The 15,891-nt window shown below is 40.5% G+C and overlaps 3 protein-coding genes and 2 pseudogenes across 3 annotated transcripts in view; 2 read left to right on the top strand and 3 right to left on the bottom strand.

Annotated features, from left to right (window-relative positions):
* The window catches only part of LOC138419632 (zinc finger protein 721-like), a 92,883-nt gene that overhangs the window by 36,740 nt on the left and 40,252 nt on the right, over window positions 1-15,891 (top strand). The window lies entirely within an intron of this gene.
* On the bottom strand, window positions 2,008-6,646 carry LOC138929717 (zinc finger protein 678-like; annotated as a pseudogene).
* On the bottom strand, window positions 6,656-7,815 carry LOC138418530 (KRAB domain-containing protein 5-like). Its single transcript, XM_069549927.1, has 3 exons — window positions 7,627-7,815; window positions 7,269-7,395; window positions 6,656-6,765 (listed from the first exon to the last, which is right to left on the bottom strand). The coding sequence occupies exons 1-3, from the start codon at window positions 7,813-7,815 to the stop codon at window positions 6,656-6,658; spliced, it is 426 nt and encodes a 141-aa protein (XP_069406028.1).
* On the bottom strand, window positions 12,485-13,378 carry LOC138419630 (zinc finger protein 678-like). Its single transcript, XM_070289302.1, is given in 1 exon segment — window positions 12,485-13,378. A coding segment is annotated over 1 exon segment (894 nt).
* On the top strand, window positions 13,386-13,595 carry LOC138419250 (large ribosomal subunit protein eL38 pseudogene; annotated as a pseudogene).

The following is a 15,891-nucleotide window of genomic DNA, read 5'->3' as shown; positions in this document are numbered from 1 at the left end:
AATACCTTCCCTGTAAACTTAAAAAACATGGGCGAGGTTAATTTTGGCAGTTGGTTAACACTTCATTACACATCAAATGTAACACTACAAAGCATTCTCTTCTATTAATCAACATATATTAATTCACACATAGTCAACATAAAACATTTTACAATCCTCTCTATGATCCTTGCGCTTCTGAGGTGGTGCTAGTGGTAAAGGACCCGTCTGCCAATGCCGAAGACATAAGAGATGCATCTTACTTTGTGATCACTGTGTGATTCTTGATGAAATAGAGATTACAAGCTTTCAAAAACATTCCTGTTCCTATGATAACATGATCTGAGAATTGTGATTTCTATGCTTTACAAAATGGAGGCTAGTTACTTAGTAAACATGGATGTACATTAGCTATATGACTTTTCCAGGAAGGGTTTTCTACACTTTTCTCAGGGAGATGGAAGGTGTCCTTACCTCAAGTCTGTCTGGTAATATGCATGATTTCTCGTGTTGATGTAATAAAAATACATCAGATTTTTTTAATGGACTATATAGTTTTATTCTTAAAAATCAAGTGACATAAGTATTATAATTTTAGAACAAACCTCTGTCATACATTGATACAGGGAATGATTCCTGAACACTTCCATCATGGTGACCTATAGGGATGTTTGACGTCAATGACATACAACACCACTTAGGTGTTCAGTATACACATTACATTACCGTGTTCTTAATCTAATGGAAAATAAATACAAATGATTTCTCTCTAGGTTAGAAGGGCTTCTCTTATGTTTGAGGCAGCAACCATCAAAAACAAAAGTCAATTTATACACTATAAATGAAACCTTACTATGTAGAAATCTGAGAGTCGAATTACATTCATTTTGGTTTCTTAATAATCTCAAATAGTGTTAGTATAAACCAAGATATATTGATGATAACTGTACCTCTCCAAACATCCACCCCTTCATCTTGTGTTCCATACTAACATATTAATTTTCTATGCATTTTAACAATGGATTACATTCTACAGTATTCTCAATTTAGAATCATTCCAAAAAAGAGGTATAGATGCAAGGTTTTCTAGTATGCATTCTCTGATATTTATTTACATATGATTTTTAATTAAGCATTATTCTACATTTTTTTACATTATTCACACATTTATCCAGTGTAAATGCTCTCATTTTTTTTCTAAAGTGTGTAAATATTTAGGACAAACCTCTTTTATCACTTATTGACTTCTAGCGTTTTTCTCCAGTATGTGCTGTCTAATGTCAAGTAAGGTGATGGCTCTGATTAAAGCCTTTGCCACATATGGCTTTTGAGAAACCACAATTCTCAGATCATTTTATCATAGGAACAGGAGTGTTTCTGAAAGCTTATAATCTCTATTTAATCAAGAATCACACAGTGATCACAAAGTAAGATGCATCTCTCATGTCTTCAGCATTGGCAGACGGGTTCTTTACCACTAGCGCCACCTCAGAAGCCCAAGGATCACAGAGAGGATTGTAAAATGTTTTATGTTGACTATGTGTAAATGTAAAGTTTCTTCAGAGCATGAAATCTCTGATGTCTAGTGAGACTTGAAAGTGAAAAGTGAAAGTGAAGTCACTCCATTACGTCCAACTCTTCATGACCCCAAGGACTGTAGCCTACCAGGCTCCTCTGTCCATGGGATTTTCCAAGCAAGAGTTCTGGAGTGGGTTGCCATTTGAGATCTGGGTAAAAGCTCACACTCTTTACATTTGCATAATTTCTCCCCAGTGTGAGTTCCTTGATGTTGAGTAATGCTTCCAAACCAGTTAAAGGTTGGCCACATTCCTTATACTTAGAAGGCTTCTGGGGCTTCCCAGGTGGCGCTAGTGGAAAAGAACCTGCCTGCCAGGGCAGGAGACAGAAGAGAATTGGGTTCAGTCCACTGGGCTGGGAAGACCCCCTGGAGGAGGGCATGGGAACCACTCCAGTGTTCTTGGACCTCTGAGGAGCCTGGAGGGCTCGAAGAGTCGGACGTAACTGAAGTCACTTAGCACACACACGTGTGCTTGTACAAAGTTTCTCTCCAGTATGAATTCGCAGATGTATAATACTTGAGCTCTGATTAAAGGCTTTGCCGCATTCTTTACATTTGTAAGGTTTCTCTCCAGTATGGATTCGCTGGTGTCAAGAGCTGAGCAACGGGCAAAGGCTTTGCCACAATCCTTACACTTATAAGGCTTCTCCCCAGTATGAATTACCGGATGGTGAATATGATTTGAACAACGGATAAAGGTTTAGCCACATTCTTTACATGTGTATGGTTTCTCCGCGGTATGAATTCGCTGATGTTGAGTAAGGCTTGCATGCCGCTTAAAGGCTTTGTCACACTCCTTTCATTTAAGATATTTCCCTAGTATGAATTCTTTGATGTTTAGTAAGTTTTGAGCTCTGATTAAAGGCTTTTGCACATTCTGTACATCTATAAGTCTTCCCCCCAGTATGAATTACCTGATGTTGAATAAAATTTGAACAGCAGCTAAAGGTTTTGCCACACTCTTTACATTTGTATGGTTTCTCCCCAGTATGAATTCGCTGATGTTGAGTAAGGCTTGATTGCCAAAGGCTTTATCGCATTCTGTACATTTGAAAGGCTTCCTTCCTATATGACTTGGTCTGTGTCTGTTTAGACTTGATGATTTACTAAGAACTTTTCCACATGTATTATGTTTGCAGCATTTCTGCTTCGTCTGAATACGTTTTGAAGACTGATTACAACCTTTACCGTATTCACAACAATTATGATTTTTCTCTTCAATATGAATGCTCTTATAACTAGTAAGATTTGAGATTTGATAAAAGACATTCCTACATTGATTACTTTTAGAATCATTGTCTGATAATTGAAGTGCCTGATATTTCATAACATTTGGGTCTTGGTCAAGGTTATACCCAGTTTCATTGCATGAATAGCTTCTGACTCCATCATACGTACTCTTGTAATTATTGAGAGTAGGGCTCTTATGGAAGGCATTACTCATTTTACTACACTTGTAAAGTTGTTCCAAGTTATTAATTATAACTTGGAATAATTATTAATAATAATTAAAGTTATTAATTATAACTCCATATGTATTGGACAGTGATGGTTCAGTAAGGTCTCTCCCAGTATTATCAACATTTCAGATTTTGGAATGGGCAGAAAATATCTGTTGGTTGAGGAATAATAAACCCTTGCTATACGATTTATTAAATTGATTATATTGGGAATTTTCCCCCTCATTTTTAAATTTCTGGTTTTCAGGCATTTTTGAATGTATGTTTAATCGAAGCCTATGTTCAGAATTGTGTGACTGATTATTTGCAGTAGAGACTGGATGACTTTCCAGATTTTCCACATTTTTCTCAAGAGAACATGTATGTTTCAAACAACAATGTGGGTTTCTTCTTACCAACATACACTTCTCTGCAGATGTTGATGTCTCAAATTGGTATTTTCCCAATTTGACTCATATCCTCGATTTCTGTTGGCAGTAATGTTTGCATTATGGGAAACTGTCTCAATTTCTTTATGTCCATGTAAACATACTCTCTGTCCTTCACATGCCCTTGTATATATTCGCAGTCTTTCATTAAATATAAGTTGCCAAGGTGAATTTTTTCATATATTCCTAGCTTTGCTTTGGAGATTAAATCTTCTAACTCTGGATTTTTTGGCATCAAATCTTGCATGTTGTGAGATGAGACAGCTGAAAGATACCAAAGAACGTGGTATTTTACTTACAAGTCTCAGTGAAATCCTTTAAAATTTACATAAAATTGATGAACCCTTAGCTAGATTGAAAATAAAACAGAGACAGAAGGACCAAGATGGCAGAGAATTAGGCAGACATGGAGTTGATCTCTCTCCACAAACTCATCAAGAATACATCTGCAAATGGAGCAATTCTCACAGAGCCTCTGCAGAAAACTAGCAGAGGACCTGGGACACGTAAAAGGACAAGAAGGATTCCTGCTGAGCCAGGTAGGTCAAAAGAAAGAAGAAGGAAAAGGAGGAGGAAAAGAAGCTAGATGGGATCTGCAACCCTGAGGGCAGCAGAAAGAGAAGGGTGGACTCCACATCTGGGGAAAAGAACATGGCAGCCAGCCTGTGGCAGCAAGACAGAGTGAGACCTGTACACGGGGTACTGACCCCTGCCCTGCCCACCCAGCCTGAGAGGGTGTCCCCTGCTGCGGACAAGGGCTCGGGGTGCTGAAATGTGGGGTTTGGAGAGCAGACCCAGGCGGAGGACTGCAGTTGGCTCTGAGGAGGCATCCTGAGGGATGGGAGTGAGGGAGGAGCTCTGCAAACAGGAATGCTTGAGGTGGAAGCCTGAGCCACCATAGCACAGAGCACCATTGGTGAGTGATGCCCAAAGCGAAGACCCACCATCGTCTGTAGCCTCTCTCCCCCTGTGCTGGCCCCTCCTCACCAGGCAGTACGAAGGGCTCCTGCCAGGGTGGGTGCTCTCACGATGCTGGTTGCTGCCTCCCCCTCTGTGCCCCCTCCCTACCAGCGTAGACTGGTGGGCTCTGGGAAACTTCGGGAGCAGGTGCCTATGGGTTATCCACATGCACAGAGGGGGCTAAACACTGCTGAGCCCCAGAGTCTGGAAATTAAGGAAGTAAAGCTGAAATCTTCTACTGGAAGCTGCACAAACTCGTTTCTATACCGTCACAACTGTCTTTGTAAACTACAAAGCATTTGAGTGGACAACCAAGGCTCCCCGAGTCACAGCATGCAGCTTTAGCAGCTGTAGACTTTGTGGGCTCCTACACTAGGGGGCGGGGCCAGGCCAGAGTCTGAGCTGCACCACAGCACCACAGTGGGTCCAGCTCCATGATGAATGCCATCCTGGGACCTGACTTCAGAGGATCTATGCTGGTGACCTGCTGAAAACAACATCTGAGAGACACCCGGGCCATGTGCTGGCATACCCACGGTTTAAGTAGGGCCAAGGGCAGTGCCAACACAGGGCCACATGAGACTCACGCAGTGGGTGAAATTGACCCACAGAGCACACAGAGGTGAACACCCCCAGAGGAGCAATCCTCAGGGTCTTCTCTCCCAGTGGGTGTGCTCCAGTCCCACCTGCCTCGACCACAGATCAGAATCACAGCGAAGAAACAGATCTGGGGGCTCTGTTCCACCAACCAGGGAGCAGACCCCACCACAGACAGGGCAGTGACAACCACAGAGCCAAGGGGAAGCTCGCTTCAATGTCCAGGGCAGGCTCGGGTCACAGTAACAACAGTCAAAGCCAGATCAAAGAGATAAGGGCACAACCTCTCGACCAGCCTCACCCATGAGGGTGCAGACACCACAGCTAGAGGAACTAGGATCCTGCAGCCTTCATAAGAGAGACCACAGGCGCACAAAAAACTGGACAAAATGAGAGGACAAAGAAATATGTTGTAGAGGAAGGAGCAAGATAAAAACCTACAAGAACCACTAAATGAAAAGGAGATAGGCAATCTAATGATGATTTTTTGGTTTAAGTCATGTTGAATTGAGACACCAGACATTTTCACAAATACTAGGTGCCTAATAATTCTTTAATCCACTTCTTACCATGTCTGTTTTTTATTTGAGCATATTCTATTCAATATTTGAGTCCAAAAGTCATAAATGATATTGACATACAACTAATCAGAAAGTGAGAATATATAGAACAAGTCTGGGGAAGCTGATAACAAACAAGATAAACTTAAGTAGTAGTTCTTAAGAAATTAAATAAGAAATGAGACTTTAAAAATATGATGGGAACACAGGGAACTCTGCTCAATGCTCCGTGGAGACTTAAGTGGAAGGAAATCTAAAAGACAGTGGATATATATACGTATAATTGATTCTCTTTGCTGTACAGCAGCACATTATAAAATAGCTACACTCCAATAAGAACTTTTTAAAAAGATGTCTTCATATAATCTAAAAATCTTAACAGTGAGAACTACAAAAATATGGTAGAAAATGTTCTAACCTCCCATGCCAATTTACTTGAAAATTCATTGAGTTAAATGAATACATTAAGGTATTTTAGCATTGAGAAGTCAAAACAAATACACTTAAGATATTTAACATGAGCTCATATGAAGAAAAGGGAAACTTTGAAGTAACCCTGAGATTTGCATTCTCTCATTTTGGGGTGGTTTTGATTTATGCAGTGAAGACATTACTTGAGTTTAAAATTTACAAGGTTTTATTTGTAGCTTGCAGTGTTATAGATAATATAAATCAGGGGGAAAAAAAGTGTATCCAGTTTTCCTAGAACTTTGGCAGTGAATCTACAACCCCACTCACACACTTCTGTCTAGAGGTAGAAACAAACTTTAAAAAGAGTATCATAGAGTTACTCAGAAATGGGCAGTTTTCCTAAGATCCCCAAGAAATGAAAGAGCAGCCAACTCATGCAGATTGTCACAAGCCAAGAAGAGAATTTCAGTTCTCACTGTGAGTGAGAAAAGTAATCACTGGAGATGAAGTCATGAATGATTAAAGAGACAGAATGGGGCAGATGTCCCTGTATGACAGCAACAGAAATAAACCCAGACTTCTCCAAAATCTTATCCACCGAAGCAGGTCTTCCCAAATCACAAGACAAAGGATGACTTCCTCATAGATCCCTGGGCCTCTCACCTGAGTCATCGGCTCCATTCATTCACACCTACCTGGGTATGTGGCTGTTGTCTCCATTCTCCTTACATCCCACAGATGCTTCCTTTGCTCCAGAAAGATGCCCAGATCTGGCTTAGAGACAACAAGACCTGTTCATCAGAAAAAGGGAACTTAGTTGTGCTGGAGATTCATCAGTTTCTGATCCAGTGTGTATTCAGGTGAGAAGAGAAGGTATGGTAGAATATTAACACAGCCTAGAAAATGATTTCCCCAAATATTTTATTGAAAGTACCTTTACAACACTAACAAATACATAAAAATGAGAACCTGAGATTCTGGTCAAGTACTACAAGGCAAAAGTAAGTAGTGGAAATCTGATTTTGAAATGAGGGCAAAACCATTTTATACCACTGAACTTATAACATTGCTAGTAATCCAGAGAGAAGGAGGCAGATTACATCAAGGAAGAGGAAGGTTAGAATCATAAATCATCATGAAGTCTTTCTAATCTCACAAACTTGTATTTTTTCCCTAAAAAGCCGGGGTCTGAAACTGTATTATAAGAAGCAGATAATTCCAGGAGACATTCTAGAAATGCAGGAACCAAAACCCTGAGGGTAGATAAGGGATTCTGGAAGGAAATTCTCCTCACCCAAGGAGGCCAGGTTCCCATAATTCTCTAACATCACGTCCCTGTACAATTCCCGCTGACCGAGGTCCAGGCATTCCCACTCCTCTAGAGTGAAATCTATGGCCATATCCTGGAACGTCAGCTCTCTCTGAAATACAAGTTACACGTGCCATGTGGCCATAGCAAGACTTCTTAATGTGACCCAAGAAGGAACCAGCAAGAGAAATGGTTTTGATTTAGGAGAATGTCTGATATTACACAAGAATATAATTTTTACACACTAATATTCTCTATCATACTTTTAGCCCCAGAAAAAAAGATGGTATACAATTCACAAAACCACTGTAGAGGTTCTTTTTATCTGGGAGAAAAACTGTACTATGATGTGATCTACAGAGGCATGTTTATTTAGAGTGTTGTTATACAGAATAAATCGTCTATCAACCAAACCTGAATATTTTTCTCCAAACTGGGAATATTTTTTAAAAGTGGATTCAAATTCAAGAGTTCTGGAGTCAGACCAGAGTTGTTCTTCTTTAACAAGCTCATTTTTAACTGGTAAGTTCATGGTTATTACGTCAAGGCTGTATATTGTTACCCTGCTTATTTAACTTATATGCAGAGTACATCATGAGAAACGCTGGCCTGGAAGAAGCACAAGCTGGAATCAAGATTGCTGGGAGAAATATCAGTAACCTCAGATAAGCAGATAGTATCACTTTCTTATGGCAGAAATTGAAGAGGAACTAAAAAGCCTCTTGATGAAAGTGAAAGAGGAGAGTGGAAAAGTTGGCTTGAAGCTCAACATTCAGAAAACAAAGATCATGGCATCCGGTCCCATCACTTCATGGGAAATAGATGTGGAAGCAGTGTCAGACTTTATTTTTGGGGGCTCCAAAATCACTGCAGATGGTGACTGCAGCCATGAAATTAAAAGACGCTTACTCCTTGGAAGAAAAGTTATGACCAACCTAGATAGCATATTAAAAAGCAGAGACATTACTTTGCCAACAAAGGTCCATCTAGTCAAGGCTATGGTTTTTCCAGGGGTCATGTATGGATGTGAGAGTTGGACTGTGAAGACAGTGCCAAAGAATTGATGCTTTTGAACTGTGGTGTTGGAGAAGACTCTTGAGAGTCCCTTGGACTGCAAGGAGGTCCAACCATTCCATCTTAAAGGAGATCAGTCCTGCGTGTTCATTGGAAGGACTGATGCTAAAGCTGAAACTCCAATACTTTGGCCACCTCATGCAAAGAGTTGACTCATTGGAAAAGACTCTGATGCTGGGAGGGATTGAGGGCAGGAGGAGAAGGGGACGACAGAGGATGAGATGAGATGGCTGGATGGCATCACCGACTCGATCCACACGAGTTTGGGTAGACTCCGGAAGTTGGTGATGGACAGAGAGGCCTGGCGTGCTGCGATTCATGGGGTCGCAAAGAGTCGGACAAAACTGAGCAACTGAACTGAACTGAACTGATATCCTTGTACTTTTCTGAATCTTCATTCCATTAACTTTGGAGGGTCTGACATTGAAACACCAATTAAAAATCATAATTTGTCTATTTTTAAAATATATAATAGAATTTATATGTGACTTTGTTCTGTATTTCACATGTCTCTCACATGTACTTTCATAATATAAAAAATTAAAGAGAAAAATTAAAAAAGGAGCACAGACAAATACAGAGACAACTCTAATAAATGTGTATACCAGTGTAGGTAACTGGGAAAAACATAAAAATATACCTCAAAAATGGATCAAATAATGTTATCATTTTTGTGCACACACACTAAAATGGGGAGTATATATGTTTTAAAAGTGAGAAAAGGTATTCAAATCAATAAAGTCTGGTTAAATTTTATAATGTGGATGATAATCTGTGTGCTTTAAATACACTAACATACAAATGCACATAACAATATAAAATAAATTAGAGTTCTTGGTTCTGAGTCCTTTCTTTCAAAATCTATATCATTTGTGTTGAGCTATATTTTAGAAATTTAACATAGTTACACAAACATTAGGAATAATCATAACTATTTGTGAAAATCAAAAAATGTGGTGATTATTTGAGATATGCCAGTGGAGTACAATGTAAACTCAGACCTGGACTTGCGTAATGAAAACCTCCACTTCCAAAACTCAATATGCCCACTAACCACAGGTTTGTTCAGTATCCAAAGCAAAGAGAAACTAAGAAGGTACGGGTTTCTACAGTAACTGGTGGCTTCTGTATGTCCCTGACAATCATCCAAAACCTTTCTTAAAGATGAAGAGGAAAAATGTGAACATCACAAGTGCTGGAATCTCACATAAGACTCTGAACCAGGAAAGATGTGGTATAATGGGATAAATGGTAACAGGTAATCTGAATCTACCCTGAAAAATGTCAGTCATGCAAATTTCAGTTCACATATACCTCCCCTGTTCTGCGTCCTGTATTTTAAGAGCAAGTTATTTTAATGATATAGACCTTACACTATTATTTTTTGTTTCAAAATTTTCTGAAAAATTCCAGACCACTGAGTTCATTCTATCTATAACTGCATTTTCTTACTCCTGTTCTAAAGATCTGAGGTTTCATACAGATGGAAGCTCCTCACTGCAGTTCCTCTACTTCCCTAAGATCCCAACAGCGAACCACATCCCAGGGGGAATCCTGGATACCAGTGACTCCTCATGTTGATCTCTCACAAAGGGAATATACTTTCAACTTTCACCAGTTGAAAGTCACTCAATTACACAGAGAATTCATCTTGCTCTATAGATAGCTGGGATACAGACAATGGAGAAAAGGCTCGAGACATAAGGGAGAGGTGGTCTAAAGAGCTGGTCTTCACTATTGTAGGAAAAAGCAAATAGTTGAAAACAAACAGCCCAAGCCTGCCCCCGCCCCCCCCCCCAAAAAAAAAATAGAGAATTAAAGGTTTGCAGGTTCTCAGTCCAGGCATTTCAGGAGGAAAAGCAGACACAACACCAGACCCAGGACAGGACATGTACCTGAGAAGCTGCAATTTCCTCCTCTTCTGCGTCTTCTCTGGGGGATGTTATATAGCAAACACACCTCTGCGTCTTGAGAAAATACGTTTAAAGGCATCTGTGCAGCTCTATAACTTGCAACCACCTCTCCTGTCCTCTGTCTCAGGAAAGATTCAAGAACAATCACTTCCTACCTGGAGACCAGCCTGTGAACTTATTTCTTGATTGTTCTTTCCCCACAGAGAGCTCCTAACCCTCTGCTCACACAGACCATATGAGCTGACTTACCCGGTCCAAATCCAGCTAGACCAACCCTGCTGCCTCTCCTCAGACTGAAGCCCGGCCTCAGCTCTCACCAATGGACCAGGAGCCAAATGCTTAACCTGGGCCTCCCCTTAGAATCCCCTGGAGCACTTCCTACACACCACACTGATGCTCCCACAGGACCAAGAGAGAACTCGGTGGGGAGGGCACAAGGGAGGTCATTTCCTAATACTGATCACGTGATCCTGATGGAAGCAGATGGAAATCACTTGGCCGAAGATTCTTTCTGAACCAGTTCAGTGAGTACAAACCCCTCGAGGTCAGGTTCCCCACTCTATGAGGTTATTAATCTACAGGTCTGAGGTGGGGCCATGAAAGGAGTCTTTAGCAAGTTCCCTGTTTATTCTGATGATGCTTCTCCAAGACCCACACTCAGGAGCCCTGAGCTTGAATCTCACTCAGCACAGCTGAGACATCTCAGGAGGGGAGGGTTTAGGGTGGGAATTTCTAAGGGAGGTCAGGCTAGAACCAGGTAAAGCTCCAGTACTTGGGGTTCAGGCCTTTCTAAGGGACACTGGGTGAAGTGCTGTGGGCTCCCCAGGCTGAGTGTGGATGGGTCCATTCAAACCAGAGGAGCAGGAATCTGGTGCGCTCTGAGGGTGTCACTGAAGGGGGGCCTGTGCAGTAGACCCTGGGGTTCAGCAAGACTGCTGATCTCAAGGAAGGGGGTCACCTAGTGCAGGTGCTCACAGGACTGGCTGCTGTGAGTTCAAGGACCTGCAGGCTGCCTGCTCCCCAGACAGACGCTGAGGCAGCAACAGCACGGGGCAGTCAGGGAATCTCTCAGCAATACTCTGTATGATCCTTCTTATTAGAACCATCACAATGTCCAAGTAGTTACAAAATGAGAGAGTAGATACAACATAGAAATGGTGGAAAATATCTGAAGTTATTAGAGGTTTAAAGCCAGTAAGGAACTAATTTCTACAGATGGCATCTCTCTCTGCTACCAAATAGTTTGTTACGGTCTCTTCTCTACAACCTTAAAAAAGGTGGGAGAGGTTAATGGTGGTGGTGGTGGGTTAACACTGAATTCATTACAATCAACCAAAATACTAAAAACTATTCACTTTTATTAATTAGCATATTTAACACATAGTTGAAATAAAACCTTTTACAACCCACTGTGTTATCCTTGATTAAAATACAAATTACAAGAGTAGAGAAAGATATTTATTTTTCTGATACAATGACCTGAGAATTGTGATTTCTATGGTTTACAAAACAGAGGCTAGGAATCACTTAGTAAATTGACAAACCCTAATTATATGATTTTTTCAGGAAGGGTTTCCCATACATTTCTAGGTTATCACAGAAGATGTTTTTATTTCAATGTTGTCAACTAATATCCATGATTTCTGTTGATATTATAGATACATCAATATTTTAGTTAACCATCACTGAGTTCTTACAAATCAAGTGATATAACTACTGAAAATTTAGAACAAACCTGTCTTACTTTAATACATGGAAAGAGTCCATCGTCACTTACATGACGTGACCTACAGGGATATTTGACATCAGTGACAAACACCTCCATTTAGATGTTCATTGTACATTTTACATTACTGTGTCTTTAATCTTCTAATGGAGATTAGATATAAATGGTTCCAACACAATATAGAAGGTCTTCTCTCATCTTTGAGGCAGCAACCATCAGAAAAAGTTTGAATACACACTAGAAACAAGGCCTAGCATGGAGTATTTGAGAGTTGAATTACATTCATTTTGGTTTTCAAATAATCTCAAATCATGTCAGTCTAAACAAGGACACAGTGCTAATAACCACAACTTCTTAAACACCAACCATTCATCTCATGATCCATACTAACACATCAATTTTCTACATGTTTTAACTACAGATTACTCTCTGCAGTAATTCTCCTTCAGAGTAACTTCAGAAAACAGGTCATGTTTTCTGGTGTAGATTTAGGACAAATCTCTTCCATCACTTGTTTCATTACTAGGGTGTACTCGCAAATGTCTAGTGAGATGACCACTCTGATGAAAGCCTTTACCACATTCCTTTCATTTGTAAGGTTTCTTTTCAGTATGAATTCTCTGATGTTTATGAAAACTTGAGCTCTGACGAAAGGCTTTGCCACATTCTTTACATGTATAAGGTTTCTCTCCAGTATGAATTCGCTGATGTTGAGTAAGGCTTGAACTTTGGGTAAAGGCTTTGCCACATTCCTTACATTTATAAGGTTTCTCTCCAGTATGGATTCGGCGATGTGGAATAAGGCTCGTAATCTTGATAAATCTTTTGCCACAATCCTTACATTTATAAGGCTTTTCTCTAGAATGAATTACCTGATGTTCAGTAAGACTTGAACAGCAAGTAATGACTTCACTGCATTTGTTAAATTCGTCGGACTTCCCAGTATGAAGTCGCTGATGATGATTAAGACTTGAGTTCTGTTTAAAGGCTTTGCCACACTGTGTGCATTTATAAGGCTTCTCTTCAGTGTGAACTCGCTGATGTCTAGTAAGACTTGAGCTACAGTTAAAGGCTTTGTCACATACCTTACATTTATAAGGTTTCTGGCCAGTATGGATTCGTTGATGTTGGGTAAGATCAGTGCCACGCATAAAGCCTTTACCACACTCTGTACATTTGAAAGGTTTCCTTCCTGAATGGATTTTCCTATGTCTCGTTAGATTGGATGAGTAAGTAAAGACTTTCCCACATATATCACACTTGTTCTCTTTCCGTGGATTCTGAATCCTCTGCTGTCGAGTAAGATCTGAAGACAGATCAGAAACTTTCCGGAGTGCTCCAAGTAATTCTCTCCTGCTGTTCCCCTTGCAATCTCCACGCATGGTCGCCATGCCTTGCAAAACTGAGGAAATCGAGGACAATCGGCTCACAGCTGGGCGAAAGGACGCCAAGTCTGTCAAGATCAAGAAAAATAAGGATAATATGAAGTTTCCAGTTCGATGCAGCAGATACCTTTACACTTTGGTCATCACGGACAACAAGGCAGGAAAGCCGAAGCAAACTCAGCCCCCAGGTTCAGCAGTGAAGGAGCGGAAATGAACCACACACACTGATTTGAACTGGATTAAAATTTTTTTAATCTCAAAAAAACAAGAAAAAAAAACGTTATCATATTCATTACAATTATAAGTCTGCTCTCCGATATGTATACTCTTATATAAAGATGTGAAGTGAAGTGAAGTCGCTCAGTCGTGTCCGACTCTTAGCGACCCCATGGACTGCAGCCTACCAGGCTCCTCCGTCCATGGGATTTTCCAGGCAAGAGTAGTGGAGTGGGTTGCCATTGCCTTCTCCACTATATATAGATGCATTCATTGATAAAAGATATTCCTAAATTTATTACTTTTAAAAACCTTGTGTGAACATTGAGGTCCCTGATATTTGTTCAGGTTTGAGACTTGTTCAACCTTATGCCCAGTGTTATTGCATGTATAGCGTCTCACTCCATCACAAATACTCTTGTAATCATTGGGGGTGGAGCTCTTACTTAAGGCCTGACCTATTTTAGTACACATGAAAAGTTGTTCCATATTAACCATATCACAATATGTATTGAACTATGGTGGTTGGATTAAGTGTCTTGTATTATTATCAACATTACAAATATTGGAACAGAGAGAATAATCTGTTGTTGGAAGACTAATGACGCTTTGCTTACGGATCTCTCAAACTGCTTATATTGGGAGTTTTCCCCCTGATTTTTAAATATCTAGTTTTCAGACATGTTTGAATTTATGTTTAATCAAAGCCTATGTTCAGAATAGTTTGAATGAGTATTTGCAGTATAGACTGGATACCTTTCCAGATTTGAGACATTTCCTTTCAGAGAATATGTATATTTCAAAAACGATGTGGGTCTTTGCTTAAAAACATGCACTCTCTGCAGATATTGATGCCTGAAATTGGTGTTTTTCCCAAACTGACTCATAGTACTTTTCTTTTTTTTGGCAGTCATATCTGTATTATGTGAAACTATCTCAATTTCCTTATGTCCTTGCAAACATCCTCTCTGTATTTCACATGCCCTTGTATATTCCCAGTCTTTCATTAAATGCAAGTTGCCAAGGTGAAATCTTTCATTTATTTCTAGGTTTGCTTTTGGGAATACATCTTCTAACCCTGGATTCTTTGGCATCAAACCCTGGGTGTCCTAAGAAGACACAGCTGAAAGATACCAAATAACAAGCCATTTTACTTGGTATTTTCAGTGAACATCCTTAAATATTTACATGACATTGATGAACCCTTCACTAGATTAAGGATGAAATAGAGACAGAAATATCAAAATGGCAGAGGATTAGGAAGACATGGTGTTCATCTCTCTACAGATGCATCGGGAATACATGTGCAAATGGGACAACTCTCACAGAGCCCAGCTGAACACTAACAGGGGATCTTGGACACCTCAAAGGACAAGAAAGTTTCCTGCTTAGCCAGGTAGGACAAAAGAAAGAAGAAGGAAATGGAAGAGGCAGTATGGGACCTCCAATCCTAGTGGGGGAACTGAAGAGAGGAGAGGTTGACATCCGGGGAAGCCCGTCCCATCCGGGGATGGGAGCTCAGTTGGGGTAGAAGAGGAGCCTCATTCTCTGTGGGAAGAGAACACGGCAACAGTCTGTGGCAGCAGGACACTGTGCTGACCCCAGCCCTGCCCACCCAGCCTGAGAGGGTGTCCACCGCAGCAGACAAGGGCTGGGTGCTGGAATGTGGGGTTTGGAGAGCAGACCCAGGCAGAGGACTGTGGTTGGCTGTGAGGAGACATCCTGAGGGGACAGGAGGGAGAGAGGAGCTCTGCAAACAGTTTGTGGAGGAAGCCTGTATCTCTATAGTGCAGAGCGCCATTGGTGAGTGATGTCCAAAGGGAAGACCCACCATTGCAGCCTCTCTCCTGTGCCAGCCCCTCCTTGCCAGGCTCTAGGAAGGGCTCTCACTGGGCTCTACTTCTTATCACACAGGTTTTTATTTGAGAATGTTATATTGGATGTTTAAATCTAAAAGTCATAACTGATATTGACAGAGAACTCATCAGAAAGTGAGGACATGTGGGATAAAGTCCAGGGAAACTGATAACAAACAAGATAAATGAATAAAGCAGTCATTCTTCAGAAACTAAATAAGAAGACTTTAAAGATATGAGGAGAACACAGGAAACTCTACCTAGTGATCTATGGCGACCTAAATGAGAGGTAATCAAAAAAGAGTGGATATGTAGTGGATATACATATATATGTATAATTGATTCTCTTTGCTATACAGTAGCACAGCATTGTAAAACAGCTATACTCCAATAAGGTCATTTTTGAAGGATTTCCTTATATTATCTAAAAATTCTAAT

Source organism: Ovis canadensis, chromosome 14, assembly GCF_042477335.2.
Source record: "Ovis canadensis isolate MfBH-ARS-UI-01 breed Bighorn chromosome 14, ARS-UI_OviCan_v2, whole genome shotgun sequence".
Taxonomy (NCBI): Eukaryota; Metazoa; Chordata; class Mammalia; order Artiodactyla; family Bovidae; genus Ovis; species Ovis canadensis.
Note: the sequence above shows the minus strand (reverse complement) of the source record. Positions and strands in the feature narration are given on the sequence as shown.

What these genes read in the sequence shown, in the direction of transcription:
- LOC138418530 (XM_069549927.1), bottom strand. Translation starts at nt 7,815, where the DNA reads ATGAACTTACCAGTTAAAAATGAGCTTGTTAAAGAAGAACAACTCTGG. An exon ending in CCTCTGTAGATCACATCATA is followed by an intron (nt 7,396 to 7,626) that starts GTACAGTTTTTC and finishes CTTGTATTTCAG; the next exon opens with AGAGAGCTGACGTTCCAGGA. An exon ending in TGGGAACCTGGCCTCCTTGG is followed by an intron (nt 6,766 to 7,268) that starts GTGAGGAGAATT and finishes TCTGATGAACAG; the next exon opens with GTCTTGTTGTCTCTAAGCCA.